A 19,930-nucleotide genomic window follows, 5' to 3' on the forward strand; every position below is an offset into this window, starting at 1 on the left:
AAAATGCATGTGTGCCATGAATGCCAAGGTTTACGTAACTGTTGTGCTGCCCAGAGCCCAGCTCGGTCATGGCTACCTCAAATCCATGCAGGATTCGTGTTTATCCTTGTTCGTAAATACTTTTGGAAAACCCTGACAAGGGCAGAGTGCCAGCTCTCATGTACCTTTTCCAGGCTGCTGCAAGTTCAATCACGCGGTTGTTGGTCCAGAAATGGATGTGCCGTTAGAACAGCCATGCAAAGAGGGAGTGTGTCGCATTTACACAGGAGATAAACTCCGCCATGTTTCAATCAAAAGCAGTTTGCTAGTGAAAACACAGGAGTTGGAATTATAAAATTACCACAACTCTCAACTAAAAATAAAAACAGGATGTTCTTTATATGGGTATATATATATGTGTGTGTGTGTATATATATATATGCATTGCTGACAACAAGGACACACCAAAATCCTCTCTGATCTCACTATCAATTCACCATACTTTCTTCTGTTATGTTTATGGATGCTTTGGGTATAAATAATCAATGGAGACAGGAATGTTTCCACCGTGCAGCAAGAACAGGAGGAAGAATTTAAAATGTGTCATCTTATGGAGACAGTTCAGTGGTAGCCCAGATTCAGGATGAGGGCAGGAGTAGGGTGGATGTGAATACAAAGGGGTAGCATGGGGGAGTGCTTTTGTGGTGATGGACCAGCTGTGTATTTTGAATGTGGTGGTGGATATGCCAGTCTGTACAGGTAATAAAATTGCACAGAACCACACGCACATATACATACGTAAAAGAATGCATGTAAAAACCTGGTGAAATGTGCATCTGTAGTCTAGTTAATAGGATTGTCCCAATGTCAGCTTCCTGGTTTTGATATTGCGTAAATAAGATGCTACCATTGAGGGAAGCTGGATAAGGGGCACATGGGACCTCTGAGTACTATTTTTGCAAGTTCTTATAAGTCTTCAATTATTACAAAATGAAAGGTTTTAAAAAGTATCACCTCAAAGGTATCACCTTAATCCAATGGCATGCCAACAATCACCCATTGCGCAGTGATTCAAGCATGCAGACTTGGCAATCAAATTAAGAGACAAGGATTTGAGTCCCAGCCCCACTACATACTAGCTGTGTGGCCCTGAAACAGACATAAGGTCAGAGCTTTGGTTTCCTCATCTTTTAAATGAGGATAATAGGACCTATCTCACAGGGTTATTTTAAGGATTAAGTGAGATAATATATGTAGAATAAGCAGGACTCATAGAAAGTATTCAATAAATATTGGCTATTATTATTACTCTAAGTCAGACTAAATATTTCTGAGAGCTTTAAATCATTGATTAATTTCATTGACATTCAAATACATACTAAGCATCAGGCACATGCTATAAATGGCCAAGCACTGAGTCACACACAATATAGTCCCTGGTTCTGGTCTCTGCCCTTTTGGATTTTCTGGTTCTGTTGTGAATATGGTCTCCAAAGAAGCAGGATGAATATTTATGAAAGTGGGTGCACAGAAGGCTCAAGGAGAAACTAACTTAAGAATAAGGGTACTTTCTGCAGTCAAGGTTGAAATGAGAGTTTTCTCTCTGCTAAAATTTACTGGGGTACAGGGCGGTTAAACTGCAATGCTTAGCTGCAACCATTCCTTGACCAGCAGAGATAAATGAAAATTGCCTTACAGTCAAGCACAGGTTAGACCATTTGTGTTGATGTGCAATTTTAAGGGTTAAAACCCTTTACCCATCAACCAGAAAAAAAGCCAAACCAAATCTTCCTTTTTCTTTGGCAAGGAAATTACATTAGACTATCCTAATGGGCTTAGAGGGAAAAAAATCTAATTGTAGTCTATATTAATACATTTACATATTTTGAATTGTATTAATAAATACTAATAAATTTAGACCAGGGCACTTTAATGAACTTTCCCATATTAGATTAATGACAAAATATATGTAGAATATATCACTCTCTACTAAATGCTTTAATAGGTTTGTGATATAAAAATCCTTAAAAGCAAGCACACCACGTATGGATGGAGGTGGCATAGCACCTGAGTACTTTAAATGTGGTAGTTAAAATAATCTACAGTGTGGAAGAAAGAGACATTTGAAGCAATTTGGGAGTCTTCTATATACTTAGGAATTTAAGGTCTTTCATAAATGTAAGCAAACCCCAAACAAGACTGAAAATGCTTGTAATGATATTTTATGTTTGTCAACACCGACCCCCCCAGCCCTCAACAAAAATAGGAAATAAAATGTTCTGCCCTTCTCTGTGCTGGTCTCACTGGATTGGCTGGGCTTGGGCCCAGAAGGAGATGGAGAACAGGGAGACCAGGAAGTCAGAGTATTTACTGTTCCAGTCTATCCCTGCTTCTCTGTATTTTGCCCTTGCTGGAGTCTTCTCTGGACACATTGCCAGGGTCCCTTCCAGCCAAGGCAGCAAGTCAGTGGGCTCTGGTAACACTGGTTCCTCCCTGGTAACAGCTTCTCAGTGTTGCTAATTGTTGGGTGCTTCACCACTCACCGTTGGTTCCTTTAAACCTGTCAACACATTGGCATAGTTCATTCCTCAAATTAAGCCTTTTGAGTGATTTATCTGTTTCCTGTTTGGGTCCTGATCGACACAAAGTCCTTGACTGTGAATCAGTAGTTAATGTGGGAGGATGCCTTTACTTTTGAGATAAAAGTTAAGACCATGTTTTACATTTTGCTCAGACCATCGAAATGGCATCTTAACATGAATGGAACTGTTGAAAGTCATGTGCATAGATACCCACAGAAATAATACTATGTGTTATGTTACCATTTTCAAATCATTCTAGCAAACTCAAGGTTCCATACCCTTGCTAATCTATTATTCCTCTGTGGGTCTAATTAATATGGCATCACCAAGCTAGGCACCTAGAGCAATGTCCAGGGATTTGTGCCCATGTGGAGAGGCACCCACCTGGCACAGAGATGCTTGGCAAATATGGAGCCCCCGTGCTCCACAAGGTGGTGAGATGCTTTTAGCCTCTGTATTGCACTTGGACTGGCTTATACATTTCTTTACCAGATATTTCAGTCAACTGCAGAAAGGGGTCATTCAAAAATATGTTAAAAGTTTATTCATCTAAACTACTTCTGTTGCTGTTGCCATGGCAACTTTTCCCTAAAGCCACAACTCCAAATTCTTCTAAAATTGTTATTTCAGAAATCTAATTTAGCTGACATCCCAAACACTCAAATTTTACTATAAGATTTTTTTTATGTTAGAAAAGTTCTAAGAAAATGATAAGTATCCAAAGAGAAGAGGAGAACAAGCCTGACAGGTTTTCATTTGAAAGAGTCACGGCATCTTTCAAGGAAATTGGAAGTGGAAGAGTCCTCAGTAACAGTAACTGTATTTGAATGAAAAAATTTGGCTTATATTTTGTATGTGTTTCTTGTATTGAAAAGTATCTCATATTCACATCCAAGCAGTCACCACACAGATAGTGAAAGCAGTACCACATAATGACTGGTGGGAGTCCTTGTTGCATCACTGGATCTACCTTTACGTTTTTAAGTATTCAGGGTATATTTAAGAATAAAATAAATCAGAAAAATTGGTCTTTTGCTCACCGCTCCTATTCAACATAGTGCTGGAAGTTCTGGCCAGAGCAATCAGGCAGGAGAAGGAAATAAAGAGTATTCAATTAGGAAAAGAGGAAGTCAAACTGTCCCTGTTTGCAGATGACATGATTGTATATCTAGAAAATCCCATGGTCTCAGCCCAAAATCTCCTTAAGCTGATTAGCAACTTCAGCAAAGTCTCAGGATACAAAATCAATGTACAAAAATCACAAGCATTCTTGTACACCAATCACAGACAAACAGAGAGCCAAATCATGAGTGAACTCCCATTCACAATTGCTTCAAAGAGAATAAAATACCTAGGAATCCAACTTACAAGGGATGTGAAGGACCTCTTCAAGGAGAACTACAAACCACTGCTCAATGAAATAAAAGAGGATACAAACAAATGGAAGAACATTCCATGCTCATGGGTTGGAAGAATCAATATCATGAAAATGGCCATACTGCCCAAAGTAATTTATAGATTCAATGCCATCCCCATCAAGCTACCAATGACTTTCTTCACAGAATTGGAAAAAACTACTTTAAAGTTCATATGGAACCAAAAAAGAGCCCACATCGCCAAGTCAATCCTAAGCCAAAAGAACAAAGCTGGAGGCATCACGCTACCTGACTTCAAACTACACTACAAGGCTACAGTAACCAAAACAGCATGGTACTGGTACCACAACAGAGATATAGATCAATGGAACAGAACAGAGCCCTCAGAAATGATGCCGCATAGCTACAACTATCTGATCTTTGACAAACCTGACAAAAACAAGCAATGGGATAAGGATTCCCTATTTAATAAATGGTGCTGGGAAAACTGGCTAGCCATATGTAGAAAGCTGAAACTGGATCCCTTCCTTACACCTTATACAAAAATTAATTCAAGATGGATTAAAGACTTAAATGTTAGACCTAAAACCATTAAAATCCTACAAGAAAACCTAGGCAATACCATTCAGGACATAGGCGTGGGCAAGGACTTCATGTCTAAAACACCAAAAGCAATGGCAACAAAAGCCAAAATTGACAAATGGGATCTCATTAAACTAAAGAGCTTCTGCACAGCAAAAGAAACTACCATCAGAGTGAACAGGCAACCTACAGAATGGGAGAAAATTTTTGCAACCTACTCATCTGACAAAGGGCTAATATCCAGAATCTACAATGAACTCAAACAAATTTACAAGAAAAAAACAAACAACCCCATCAAAAAGTGGGCAAAGGACATGAACAGACACTTCTCAAAAGAAGACATTTATGCAGCCAAAAAACACATGAAGAAATGCTCATCATCACTGGCCATCAGAGAAATGCAAATCAAAACCATAGTGAGATACCATCTCACACCAGTTAGAATGGCCATCATTAAAAAATCAGGAAATAACAGGTGCTGGAGAGGATGTGGAGAAATAGGAACACTTTTACACTGTTGGTGGGCCTGTAAACTAGTTCAACCATTGTGGAAGTCAGTGTGGCGATGCCTCAGGGATCTAGAACTAGAAATACCATTTGACCCAGCCATCCCATTATTGGGTATATACCCAAAGGAGTATAAATCATGCTGCTATAAAGACACATGCACACGTATGTTTATTGCGGCACTATTCACAATAGCAAAGACTTGGAACCAACCCAAATGTCCAACAACAATAGACTGGATTAAGAAAATGTGGCACATATACACCATGGAATACTATGCAGCCATAAAAAATGATGAGTTCGTGTCCTTTGTAGGGACATGGATGAAACTGGAAAACATCATTCTCAGTAAACTATCGCAAGGACAAAAAACCAAACACCGCATGTTCTCACTCATAGGTGGGAATTGAACAATAAGAACTCATGGACACAGGAAGGGGAACATCACACTCCGGGAGCCAATCGAGGGGTGGGGGGGGGGGCGGGGACAGCATTAGGAGATATACCTAATGCTAAATGACGAGTTAATGGGTGCAGGAAATCAACATGGCACATGGATACATAGGTAACAAACCTGCACATTGTGCACATGTACCCTAAAACCTAAAGTATAATTAAAAAAAAAATTAAAAAAAAAAATAAATAAAAATAAAATAAAAAAAAAAAAGAAAAATTGGTCTTTTGAAAATAAGGTTAGAATGAGAAAACCTGAGAACAGAAAGTACATTAAAAGATATTAATTAATTGTGTTTGTAAACAGTGGTCTCAGTCCAAAATTTGGCAAGCACCCAAGACCTTTAAATCGATCCCCACCCTCCCCATCATCTCGTAACTCACAATCTAAAAACAGACCATGCTAATGGACATTCAGTGACATAGCCAGGAGTTAAGAAAGGGCTCTGCAATTCAATGGCAGAATAGGTAGGCCACAAACCCGCCTGCCACCCTGGGCTGCTCAGGAGATTTTGAACCCTGATGTGATTGAGAGAGAAATGCTGGGAGTCACAGTTTCCCTCCCTCTTTCCTTTGGCTTTTCTTTCAGCAACTCTTCCCTTTTCCCCAGAGCAGGCCGGTCTGCGTCATTATCCTCAAGGAGTAGGGACAGAAGCAGGCACTCTAGTTTCTCACTTTCATACAGATGCAGATCCCACATCTACACACCAAGGCTGCTCAGCACTCCACACATCCTCATTTGGAGATTATAACTTCTAATTTTAGGCCCACGATTAACACATTCGTTAAACGGGCATTCTGGCTAAATCAGAAGAGAGGTGGCAAATTAGGCAAGGCTGTTAGACGGTCATAAAGGAAGAAGTTAGCTAATGTCTGACATGAGAGAGAAGACAGTAAACATTTTTTAACCCAAGATTAGGAAGGGCATCGCCATTGAGGAGTGAAGAAACAAAAAGCCCAAGATGCTGAGGCTTCTGGAAGGACCACCAACACCCTCTCCAGAGTAATCTCCGCACAGTATGAAACGCACTGTTCATAACTGTGACTCACAGCCAGGGAAGCTCACGCACATTTTCTCACCTCTATCTCTGAAAACCCAAGAAACTACGAATAATGTATTTTAGAAAGTGCCATACAAAATTGTTCTCAAAAACATTTAAGATTTTGATATCTACTGAGACACAATTAAGTCAGTGTTTCTCTATCTCAGCACTATTGACATTTGAGGCTGGACAACTCCTTGTTGGGTTGTGTTGTGCTTTGTAGGATGTTCAGCAACATGTCAGGTCTCTACTTAATAGATGCCAGTGGCAACCCCTGCCAGTTATGATAACAAAAAATGCCTCCAGACATTGCCCAAGGTCCTCTGGTTCAGAACCACTGGTCGATTTTACCTAGAATATGGATACTGAGGGACATATTGCAGATGACATTATATAGCAGAAGTATTCCTATACCTTTTGTATCATTAGAGAGTTTGGCTGAAATGAACACTGGGTGGTAAAACAAAGGACCGCTCTGAAAACTTGTACTAGATTACCTCAGAGTCAGCTGAGGTGAAGTATTGTATTGTACTTTCTGAATCTACTTTGCTGCTGAATCCTACATTTTGTAGGGGCTGCTTGAGTAGTAAGTGGTTCACCGTGTAAATTAATCAGTGTTTGCCAAACCCAGCTGATATTGGAACCACCCCCAAAGCTTTTTCAAAGGATTGATTCCAAGTCTGGTCCTTAGAGATTCTCATTTAGTAAGAATTCAGTGAAACTGTAAAGCTAATTTTTAGTCTCGTCTCTCCCTCTGACCTCAATCATCAACTAATAAAGGGTTAAGTTTGGAAACTCCTAGCGTAACCTAGGGAAAAATACACAGGCAGCCAGATTCATGTTCTCATAAATATTTATTGTATGCCTACCCTGTGCCAGGACCTGCTCTAAGGCAGTGGAAAGACAGTGGGAAAGGATCACTGGGTCCTTGCCCTGAATAAACTTACACACTAGTCAGAGGAGACAGACAAACAATGAATATATAATATAATACCAAGTGGTGATGTGAACAATGAGGGAAGTGGCTAGTGTGATATGATCCAGGGTAACTGAGTGGGCTCAGAAACACTTCAGAGAAAGCAGTCAGGAAAGGTGACATTTTTCCTGCAATTTGAAGGACGTAAAAAAAAAGCCTACCACACAGAGGACATTCCAGGCAGAGGGGACAGCAAGTACAAAGGCTTGGGGCAGAAAAGAACTGGTCGCATTTGAGGAACAAAAAGGGCACAGATGTGGCCAGGCAATGATAAGCTTGCGGAGTAGGGTGTGGTATGAGGCAGAGATCAGGTAAGGAGCACTTGGAAGGTCAAGGTCATGGATGAAGCTATTATTCTAAGTGGAATGGAAACCAACCAAAGAGCTTAAGCCCTGAAATGTCACTATTTAATTACCTTTTAAAAAGATTGCACTGGCCATAGGGATAGCCAACCATTCACTGAGATGGGAAAGTCTGAGAATGAAACAGGTGACAGGGAAGTGAGGAATCAAGAACCCAATGAAGACTTTGCATGACTGGACAATAATTTCACAACCAAGTTGAGAGTCAAGTGTGTGTGGTCCAGGGTTATCACAATGTGGGAACAGGAAAAGTAAATAAGAAAAGTTCATCACCAGAAAGGACTAGGCAAAGGGTGGTAATTGTTTTCAAGTGATTGGCAGATATGTCTGCTATGCAACATCCAATAGGAATCTGATTTTTTATCAATTAGTAGTGGTACTTAATGAGTGGTTTGAAGGAGGGGAGATGTAGCTTCCTAAGATGATGGGGCTTCCACACCAAAGAGGCCTTATCCAGGAAACTTTCTGCATGCAGCAGAAAAGTAAGCATGCCGGGTTGGGGGTGGGAGTACACAAGGTATCTACAATTAGTAGAGGTGTTAATTAAGAGGATTCAATAATCTCTCACATATTTGTAAGTTAAAAAAATTTTGCTTTTATGAGGAGACAAATGACAAGCAGAGTGATATAAAAATGGTTTTATAAAAGTAAGTTCTGGGCCATGCCACAGGTCAGTATAAGTTCTGCTGAGTTTCCTAAGATGTCTACACTGTTAGCACTGATGGATGATAACTGATTCATATCAGCACAGGCCTGCAACGGCGCCCAGTTCTGGGCATCTTCAGAATTACCAGAGAGTACCCTGTATTCAATACCACTCAATTATTAAGCAAACTTAATGAATTCAAAGTCTTTGAAAATTGAATGTTCATAGAGAACAAACTTGGAAACTTTCATAGTTTCCATTCTATGTGAAAACAGGTTCTCTGTCAGGGTAAGCAGCTTGGCACTTCCGGTGAGTTCCTTAGGAAGGGGTTAACTGGAGCAAGGGCAGAGTCAGCATCTGATTACAAGGCTGTGGTCAAAAGCACAGATGGTGTGGTGACCGCACCAAACAGGAAGTGACATCAGCAGCAGAGGAGCTCAGACTAGACGAGTACAAGGAAGGAGAATGAGTAGCTTAGGACCTCAAAAACTAGGTCTCAACTACTAGATTCATGAAGTCATTCAACACATATCTACTGATCACCTACTGTGCTTCCAGCACTCTGCTAGGTGCCCAGGTGACAGCAGGGACAAGACACACATAGTACTACTCCCAGCAAGTTTTCAACCTGCCAGCGAGAGAGAAGTGAATGATGTCAGTCCAGGGATTCCTGATGGTGACCGTATAATGGACATTGATTTGCTTTTCTCTGCCCCACGTGAGGGTAAAGATAGGTTGGGGCATCATGAGAGAAGAGCTTGAGCCTCCTAAGGTCCCCAGTAAGTCATCAGGCCAAGCTTTTAATCCAGATTTTTTTTAGTGTCTTTCAGAAAGACATAAAGATATTGCACTGAACTTAATGGATACTTAAATTTTTAGTTTTTGTCTACACTAGTCAAATTAAAGAGCTATTTGGCCATGCAATTTGACAATAGAGATGTCACATTAAGTCACTGAAGGTCCAACATTTGGTTGTTGGTTTATTACTGTGGCAAAGTGGATCGCAGAGGGATGATTAGGTTCGACTATCCTCATTGTCTAAATGACTCAGAAGAGCACTGCAGGATCAGGGCACCCGGATAAAGCTCTCAGTTCTGTCAGCAGTGACACATGTGCCACCTTGAATTCTACTGTTCTGAGCTTAGATTTCTTCAATCAGGAAATAGAAAACCTGCATAAGGCAGCAATTGGATTTGAGACTGAAATTGACCTAGACTGTGTTCAAATATTTTGCAATCTGTATAAGACAATAACAAGGAGGAAAATATTATTATGACTATTTGATTATTATATAAACTTCAAGAGCTTCTCTAGAAATGCTGCCAGAAAATCATTGATTCATTCATGTCATCCTCATCCTTCATACTCTATCACCTCTTTATCCCATCCAAACTAAGTCTGACAGGTTCTATGTTCTAAGCATCTCTCCAATATGCCAACTGCTCTCAATCTCCTGCCCAGCTGCCACCCTAGCATCAGTCATCTTCTCGAATCTCTCCCAGGCCCAAATACCAGGATGCACTCTAGCTCTTCCTCATCCTGACTTCATGCTGGGATCAGGGCAGGCTTTTGAAAATGTAAATCTGATTCAGTCACCAAAAGGCATCAAGGACAACACCCAGCTGGAAGGATGGAGTCACCATAACCTGAATGTGGGAAAACTGTAGGAGGAAATTTTTTGAGAACATTAGCTGCTAACACACATTATTTTCTGTGTGCGATGATAAAGCAAGAAGACAGTTGTACTATACTTTGAAAATGTCTGTTTATATAAATGGAGGATGTTCTTGTCTAGTTAATTGCATTTTGCTCTCTGTGACCATTATGACCATTTAAAAAGATAAGTGAGATGTCCATAGCAACTCCTAACATTTTCACTATCTAATTGTCTCTTTGGAAAACTGACCAAATACCTGGAATACAATAGGCACTCAACAAATGTTTATTGAATGAATCAAATGTGAGCCATTGACCTCTCTCATATGCGGTCTCACCTTGGACAAATGAAAAAGCACTGAAGGAAGAGCGTTAGATACTTATCCCCGAATTATATTTCAGAGGAGGCAGGAGGTTTTAAGGACACATGGAGGGTCATTCATGTTGAGGAAGACAGACCCAAAAAAACCCAAGATCACAGGAAAATGCACAGTGGGACAAAACCATGTTGAGCAAAGTAAGTGGAATATTTGTGCTAAACGGCAAAACAAGCTCTGGAATTATCAAAACCCAAATGAGGGAAGTAAACAAAAGTGCAGCATTAGAATGGATATTATACCACCAAGGGTTATACTAATATGAAAAACAATGGGTCACACTTAATAAAGAACATTCTCTGGACACGTGACTGATTCAGAGCTGCTGCTTTATCATCCTAAAGTATGCATAGGAAACTTCAGAGAGCCCGGGTGACTTATTCCAACCTGGAATCCCAACAAATTCCCTCTGGAATCTTCCTTTTTATAGTCTTAAATCAGAATATACATACATGATAATCTGTACTAGAATAAAGGGCTATTTCATCAGCAGTCTTCAGAGCTCCAAGAGGGGACATTAGCATCGGCTTGACTCTTCAGTTTATGATTTTAGAAGAATGAGACAGCTTAATTAAATGACAATTTTAAAATATTTTTGTAATATATTTACATAATTGAGACAATAACCATTCATTGAATGAACAGATTTTTTTAAAATTAAGGAGCCCGTTCTCACCTTTCCTCCCCCACCCCCACTCTTGTAAATGGAAAAGACCTCAGATCATGAATCAAAGGGTACCAGCACACAGTTCGAAAAGGTGGTGGGGTGGAGATGTTGAATGGGCACAGTGAGCACAGACTCTACCTCCTTCAGTGTAAAGCAACCTCTGTTGAAAAGTGGTTACCCTTTAAACCACTTTAAAAGGCAAATCACTGAGCCACTAGTGTCTCCCAGACATATGAACGAGCATTAGTAACTGCTAAGTATCTCATTTGGTGTTTCAAGGCAAGTAACTATAGAAAAACCAGAGAAAGAGCTGTCACAGGTTCCTGGAACGTTTGCCTGGGAAGGTATCTTAACAATTTCCTAATTCAGGCCTTCATTTTTCCAGTGGAGGAAAGTGAAGTGTACGAGGTGTGCAATTTGCCCAATGGCCCTGCAATTAATCCAGAAGCCCCCAGGTGACACCAGGAACCAACTGGAGCAGCTCCGGGATGCCTGAGTCTACCACCCCTGTCCACCTCTAATCCTTTCTTCAAAAAAATATATATTTTTTTTTATGTTGGGGACTGGATTTTGGAAGACACGAATTCCAGACAGTTAACTGTCTTTGCCTTATTATAAATATTAATGATTCTTGTCAACTTTCTGCCTGCTTCTCTCCAATTTTTAAAGTTGGCAGTCAGAACGTCCAGTCTCAACAGTGCAAATCAATTCAAGGAAAACTCAGTAAATTAGCAGATGACAGAGCAACTGCAGTGTCTCATCTCAAAACGACACATCTCACAAGTGGAAAATCAATGTCTGAAGACTGGAGTAAGGTAAACCTTCTCCCTGCCCCCTTCCTGGAGGGGGCATTTGAAATCTTCAGAAGTAGTAGTCATTCCTCAGAAACAACTTTCCTTTTTTCCTTCTTTCCTTTCTTTTCTCTCTCTCAAAAAATATACTCAATCTAGTATCTGGATTTGGTCGGTCGTTAACCTTGAAATCTTGACTCCTTCTTCAAAGAAGGCAAATCCCATGAGCTTTCTCTCTGTTGTGTTTCCTGCAGTACCTGCAGCACCTAGCGCAGTCCCTGGCACACAGTAGGTTCCCAGTAAATCCTTGTATCAACAGGGAGAACAGAAGCTACCATAAGGGAGGGGGAAGGTATGACAGAAGAGCCCCTAGTATTCCCTTGTATTAGCGTGCAACATTAATGATAATGTGCAACATTCTGTCCCGTCACAAAGTAGGAGGGAAATGCACTCCCTTTCTAAAGAGTGAAACGGCTGCACCCCAACGCTCCCGGCAGCATTTCTTTAGCAAATCTACTCGCCACACACTGAGATCATGCAGCGGCCCTGCCTCCTGTCCAGTCTTATTCTCGTCCTTTCAACATATCTGACTGAAGGCTGAATGAGCGACCTAGGCCTAACCCCAGGAACCCCATTTGTCAGCCTTTGTCAGCGAGGCGGTGGCGGAGCCCAGTCCCGGTCCCAGATGCAGTGACCACAGCGTTGGGGCAAAGAAACACTGAATTCAGGGTTGATGCTCCTCTGTACCTTCTAAAAGATTTCGGGAAGCGCCAATGAGTTAGTGAGCAGGTGGCACTTCGGGGTGACGTACCAGACCACCCGCCACCCCCTCAGCCATGGACCTGTGGGGAGCCCCGACTACCATCGCCCCTCGCAGTCCCCACCTGGAGCGGCCCAGTGGCGCCCCCTTTGTCCTCTGCACGCGTCAGGACACTCACCGCGTAGTGCAGCTGGGGCTTCTCACCGCGGTACACCGGGTGCCCCATGTCGCCTCTGGGAGGAGTGGCGCGCCTTGGGCTCAGCCTGGGGTCACGGTGTCTCTCTGAGTTCCCCGTACTTCACTGCCATCCTGGGGCAGCCCCGGGGCGCGAGCCCTGCTCCGTGCGTGCCGAGTGCTGTGCAAAGTGACCCTGGCACAGCGTCCCGCTGCCGCTGCGGAGCCGGTGGGGACCTGGAGAAGGCGGCGGCGCGAAGAGGGAGGGGGAAGAGGAGGAGGAGGAGGAGGAGGGAGCGGCCGAGTCTGATGCGATGGGCGGGCGTTTAATTCCTTCCGCTCCTGGCGGGTCCCTCCGGCGGCCGCCGCTGACAGCTGTTGGGGGCTGCGGAGGCCGGAGGCCGAACGCGCCTACGACAGGTGTCAGGCTGGCCGGCACGCCTGCCTCCTGCCACCCCACCCTCCCCGGACCCGTGGGACCCCGGCTGCTGAGGCGGGGACTGCCAAAGCCTTTAATGCCAGCGAGAAGGCGAACTTGGGTTTCCAAGAAAGAGAGACTTTCACTAACTTTGAAGGAGGTGTGGGCCTGACAGTGGAAGGAGATTCAGAGCCTTCTCCTGGCAGGGCAGAGTTTCCCTTTCTAGAAAGCCTTCTTCTGTGAGAGTCTCAAATTGTGGGGACCCTTGGAGAGGGCAGGACTGAGAGGAACCAAGTCATGCTACCCAGGGGAACTGCTAAGGGGACAAGGCTGCGCAGGATGCTGGTCACCTAGGGCGAACCGAGTTCCAGGGAGGCTTGCAGGAAACATCCTGTAGGTTCACAATAACCCTTAAAACTGGCCTCTGCTCTGAAATCCCCTCATGGAAACCTGCACTTTTTAAACACCTTGGAGAAGATCAGCGAGTTCCCTCCACAGCCTTGTCCTTCTGTAATTTACGTCCAGCCTCCCACAAGTTGAGCCCAGACAAAGGCCAGGCCTGGGGCCAGAGTAGAGACTCAAGACTCATGAATCAATCAATGCAAGCCCCAGAGGGGTGGCTACAAAGTGGAAGATGTGTTTGGGGGTAGCTTGTGCCAGTTTGTCAGGGTCCCACTGTACTGAACCAGCTGAATGACTCTCCACTTGCTCTGTGTAAGAGGAGAGGGGAGGAAAGTTGGATGTGGCCCCTGAATTTCAGCCCTTACGATTTAGTTGAATGAACCATCCACTGGCATGTAATATTTCAAAACAATTCACAGCATAATTGTAATTAGCAGTGGGAATGTGAAGCCAGGGGTGCAAGTGGCCTGAGGAATCTACCATTAGATAGTCCCATGACAGTTTATCCACCTGGAAAACTGTATGGTTATATCTGCTAAAGTCAATCATAGGCCTACCCTCCAATCCAGCAAATTCCACCCCTAGATATACAGAGTACAATAATCTCATCATATACCAGAATGCTCATACTGTCTCGAGGCATAATTGCCCCAAATAAAAGCGATCCAAATGTACACCAACTGATGCATGACAAACCAACTGTAGTCTGTGCACATGATGGAATACTACCCAGCAATAAAAAGGAAAACGCTACTGATGCACAGAACAAATGGATTAATCTCACAAACATTATGTTGGGAGAAAGAAATCAGACACAAGTGTACATACTGTAAGATTTCACTTATTTATTCTGCAACTGAAATTCAAATGTTTAAGTGCAATAGGCAAATGGAATCCATGGTGATAGGTGTCATAATAGTGGTTACCAAAGTGGGAAGGTGGTATTGACTAGGAAGGTGGTACAAGGGAACCTTCTAGGGTGCTGGAAATGATCTATATCTTGATCTGTATGGCAGCTACTAGAGTACACCCATATGTAAACATTCACTGAGCAGTACAGTTCAGACTAGTGTAATTTACACCCTTCACTATGTGTATATTATACTGCAAAAATAAAAAATAAAAACAAAAATAAATTTAAAATCAATCCTTTGCCAAACCCAGGAACTTCCAAACAGTGTTGCCTGTCTTATGAGAAAGTCAATTGAACTATTTGCCCAAGTCTTTCATTCTCCCACAGCCTGACCTACCCAAGTCTCCTTTCTTCTGCTTTGTAGGACACATGAGCATGCCCATTCACCTTGGAGGCCTTCCTTGCTCTGTGACATGTCCAGGCAGAGCTCGAAAAATGACACACTAAATTTGCCTCTTTACTTTCACTCTGTTCTGCTGCTAAAAGCAACCTTTAGAGCAAAGTCATCAAAGATCCTTAGAATAAGACAGAGAACCAGCTTGAGCTTCACCATCTGGCATCTTTCAGAGAATTGCAACCAGGGCAGCCTGATGGGGGCATGTGTATACAGATGTAATTCAATGGCCTAGACAAGCCTCAGTTTAGGGACTTTCACTTCACTGTGGTCTATTCATAAAGGTGAACACTCCAGCCTTAGGACTTCTTCTTCTGTCACGCTTGCCTTTAAGCCCCTGAAGCTAAAAATCCCTTTCCCTACAAATACTATTTAATTATTAATATATTTAAACAATACAAGGTGGATCCCTGGGTCTTAAAACCTTAACCATAGCCTTTTGATCATTACCCCTGAGTAAGTCACCTCTTAAAACTGGGTCATCCTGGATTTGGTTTGTATTCCTTCTTTGAAAAATGTAGTAAGTCACTAAATGACATGCCTGTAAGCCAAAAATACTCCATCAGCCCCACACTGTGTACTTACATTTTAGGAATGACTTCTGCCTTCTAGCATCATTTATTGCTAAAGTGTCATAGCTAAGTTGGAGTAAAATGTTCAAGTGCAACAGGATTGTTTTTTTCTCTGTGTTTGAAGAGTTTGTGAGATTGGGCAAAGCACCTAAAGAAATGATCAGTTCATGCTGCAAGACTCTTAAATCACCTTGGAATGAATCATCCACCTCCTTAAATTCTTAGTCCAATTGTTTAAGGCTCAAAGCTTCAGAAAGGATCTAGAAGATCATGCAGAACTCTAGGAAGTCTGTTCAATCTTAAACAATTTGAATTTCACACATTATTCATTATTTCATTTAAATATATTTCAGGTGCAAATCAAAGCCACAATGAGATACCATCTCACACCAGTTAGAATGGCCATCATTCAAAAGTCAGGAAACAACAGGTGCTGGAGAGGATGTGGAGAAATAGGAACACTTTTACACTGTTGGTGGGACTGTAAACTAGTTCAACCATTGTGGAAGTCGGTGTGGCGATTCCTCAGGGATCTAGAACTAGAAATACCATTTGACCCAACCATCTCATTACTGGGTATATACCCAAAGGACTATAAATCATGCTGCTATAAAGACACATGCACACGTATGTTTATTGCAGCACTATTCACAATAGCAAAGACTTGGAATCAACCCAAATGTCCCACAACGATAGACTGGATTAAGAAAATGTGGCACATATACACCATGGAATACTATGCAGCCATAAAAAATGATGAGTTCATGTCCTTTGTAGGGACATGGATGAAACTGGAAAACATCATTCTCAGTAAACTATCGCAAGGACAAAAAACCAAACACCGCATGTTGTCACTCATAGGTGGGAATTGAACAATGAGAACTCATGGACACAGGAAGGGGAACATCACACTCTAGGGACTGTTGTGGGTTGGGGGGAGGGGGGAGGGACAGCATTAGGAGATATACCTAATGCTAAATGACCAGTTAATGGGTACAGTAAACCAACACGGCACATGGATATATATGTAACAAACCTGCACATTGTGCACATGTACCCTAAAACCTAAAGTATAATAATAAATAAATAAATATATTTCAGGGTATATTTAAAACACCACTCTAATCAAAATTTCTTATTTGCATATCTCTACTTCCAAGTATCCTTCCCATGTTATTTGTTCACTTGGTCATTATTCAACAAATATTATTTTAAATTTTAAATTTTTATTTGTATAAATGTATGGGGTAACAGTGTAATTTCATTACATGGATAGATTGTGTAGTGATGAAGTCAGGGCTTTTAGGGTATTCATCACCAGAAGAATGTACATTGTGCCCATTAAGTAATTTACCATCATCCACCCCACCGCCCTTCTGAGTGTCCATTGTCTATCATTCCACACTTTATAAATATTTTTAAGTGCGTACTATGCACAGGTATTGTTCTAGGCCAACTAAACTGTATATTGACATGGCATGTGGTTTTAAAAATGCACGTTTGATCGTTTGGGGTAATGGAGAGAGATAAAAAGGCAGCAAGAAGCACGTAAAACCTCACTTCAGAGGAGGCTGAAGTTCATCCAATTTGTTGGTTAAGAGCCTGCTAGGCTAATGTTCTTTTTTGTTTGTTTTTTCTTTTTTTAAAAATAATAAATTTATCTGATGTTTATAATTCACCCCAGAGAGGACTTAAAAATAATCTGTATGAGTTATTCTACTAGCATCACCTTTAAGAGAAAACGTGCCCTGCTAACTGCGGAATTTCCACGTCTTCCTGTCCCTAAACATTAGAGCATTTCCAGAACTGAATGCTGCCCTTTCTGCCGGAGCATTTAAATTAAAATCCTTGTTTGCATTTATTCTGCCTACCTATAGGCTGAGTTAAAATTTTCCACGGTTAATGCCAATGCAAGGGTGATTACTTTTTTCAGAAAAACTACCCAAATCTATGGAAGCGAATTCAACTTCAGAGTGTAGGAAGAGCTGAGGGCCCATCTGAGCACCAAAAATCACTTCAGATGGCAGGACAGGCCCTTCTTGGAGGCCCAGCCCCACCATTGTTAACAGAGTTACTATGAGACCCTCTTAGATGGGGAACCCCCTCCCCCAAACCCAGTGCTCACACTAGGCCATCCTATTGTCCTGTTAATCTAGCCCCTAGAGTATTTTTAACATTTTGAAATGGAAAAATCAACAGCATATAATGTGCAGCTTAATGAATTGTTACAAAACATTCACCTATCTAACCTTCGCTGAGGTCAAAAATTAAAATATTGCTAGTACCCTAGATCCCCATGTCCCTTGGCTGTATTTCCCTCCTCCATCCCAGTGGTAGACACTGTCATGACTTCACTTCTTCACTTCCCTTTTACAGCAGGGTTTCTCAACCCCAGCACTCTTGATATTTGGGAACCAATCATTCTTTGTGGTAGAGGCTGGACATTGCAGAATGTTTCGCATCATCCCCAGCCTCTACCCACTACATGCCAGTATTATTCCCCCTACGCCAATTGTGGCAACCAAAGATGGCTCTAGACATTGCAGATGTCCCCCAGGGAGTGGGGAAAGGCATAATCACCCCTGGTTGAAATCCACTGCTTTATAGGAAGTCAGGCATCCATAAATATTAGAGCTTAGTGTTGCCTGTTTCCTAACTTTATGTAAACAGATTCATAAGTATGTTTTTATTATAGCTGACTTCTTTTGCTCAACATTCTGTTTCTAAGGTTCATCCATGTTGCTGTATGTAGCTGTTGTTTGTTCATTCCAATTGCTGTCTAGTACTCCATTATATGTGTTTATTACTATTTATCTTTGTAACTGTTGATGGACATTTATGTCCTTTTCAATCTTGGACTACTGAAAACCACACTGCCTGAACATCATTATACATATCTCCTTGTGCATATGTGCATGCATTTTTATAGGGTACAAACCCAGGAATATAATTGCTGGGTCATAGGCATGCATATCTTCAACTTTACTAGACAATGCCTAACAGTTTTCCAAACTGTATTAATTAGAATCTTTATTTACACTATTGTATAAACAGACTGAACACAGTTTATATGAAGACTGAACAGAGTTTAGAGTTGTCTCTTTTTTAAATTTTTTCATGGGGCTACAAAGATGAAATTAAGGAAATCAAACTCCAGGATCAGAAAGGAGAGCTGGAGCAGCAGCTTAAGGCCCTCCTTGGCTGAAATCATGTGTCTCCTGTAAGTGAAGGACCTACCAGCCCTGCTAAGGCCCTGGCATTGGCAATGACAAGGCTGACTTCACCCTCATGCACAGACAGGAGCAATGGATACGCTGAATGTGTTTTTGAGGGAGGACATCACGTTAGGCAGAATTTCAGCAAACTGGGGGTAAAATCTCGGCCTGACAACTGTAAACATATATGTCATTTCAGGAATTATCATTTTGCTCTACAGCCATAATTTCTTCCCACTCTCTTAACGATTCCAGGGACATGGAGATAGAAGAAATCTAAGGAGGAATGAAGGTCCTCATTCTTTTTTCCAGGTAAGTTTAGGGAGACAACCCCCAGCCTGAAGACAGCTGGGCTGAAGACCAGTGAAGGAGGAATTCCTGGTGTTTCCAAAAATGGTGGCTGGAGCTGCAGTCACATAGGAGAGATGGAGAAGAGAGAGGAGAACATCCTGGCACAGCATAGTACCATTGTCTTTGGCCTCAAACCCTAGTACAAAGAATATCATAAAGCTATGCATCAGCTGGAGTCGAGAATATGATAATCCGAGAATCCAGGGAAAGAAAACAAGCGAGGAAGGGTGAGGAAATGAATGACCATTACAGTAGGTTCTACTTGGTATCATTGGTTTATCTTGTTTTTGCCGTTTTGATATTTTCACTGAATAATTTCTACTCCATGCCACAGAGCCAGGGAGGGTATCCTTAAAAAGTGCCTAAAAAGAGACATTTCTAATATATACGTTCTATTCAAGGGTCATTAGGCAAAAAGGAGAGGCCGCAATTTCTCCAGCTATGACTTTCCAAATAACCATTTGGGAATTAAGAAATGATTTTTCATTTATATCCATAATCTAATGTTAGTCTATTGCCTTCATTCCTCTGATCATAATCTCCTTTCTTCTGCACAGTTGCACAGTGTTTCAGTTGTCTAAAGCCTGCAGAATTCCCATGACAATGCCAACACTGCAGGTGCTAGAATTATTGTTTGAAATGGTAACAATTCCACTATTCATTAAGCACCTACATCACAGGCTCAACTAGGTGCTTTGCAAACATCTGGATCCTCAGAACAACTGGGAAGGAAA

At 41.8% G+C, this 19,930-nt stretch overlaps 1 protein-coding gene across 1 annotated transcript in view; it reads right to left on the reverse strand.

Moving 5' to 3' along the window:
• ARHGAP6 (Rho GTPase activating protein 6) overlaps positions 1–13,206 on the reverse strand; it is a 285,984-nt gene extending 272,778 nt beyond the window's left edge. Inside the window, exon 1 of the mRNA XM_058441606.1 lies at positions 12,936–13,206. Coding sequence (XP_058297589.1) covers positions 12,936–12,983 — 48 coding nt within the window. The 5' untranslated portion in view covers positions 12,984–13,206. The remainder of the gene's footprint in view (positions 1–12,935) is intronic.
• Positions 13,207–19,930: the final 6,724 nt, after the last annotated feature.

The sequence above is a fragment of the Hylobates moloch genome, unplaced genomic scaffold, assembly GCF_009828535.3.
Source record: "Hylobates moloch isolate HMO894 unplaced genomic scaffold, HMol_V3 SCAFFOLD_7, whole genome shotgun sequence".
Taxonomy (NCBI): Eukaryota; Metazoa; Chordata; class Mammalia; order Primates; family Hylobatidae; genus Hylobates; species Hylobates moloch.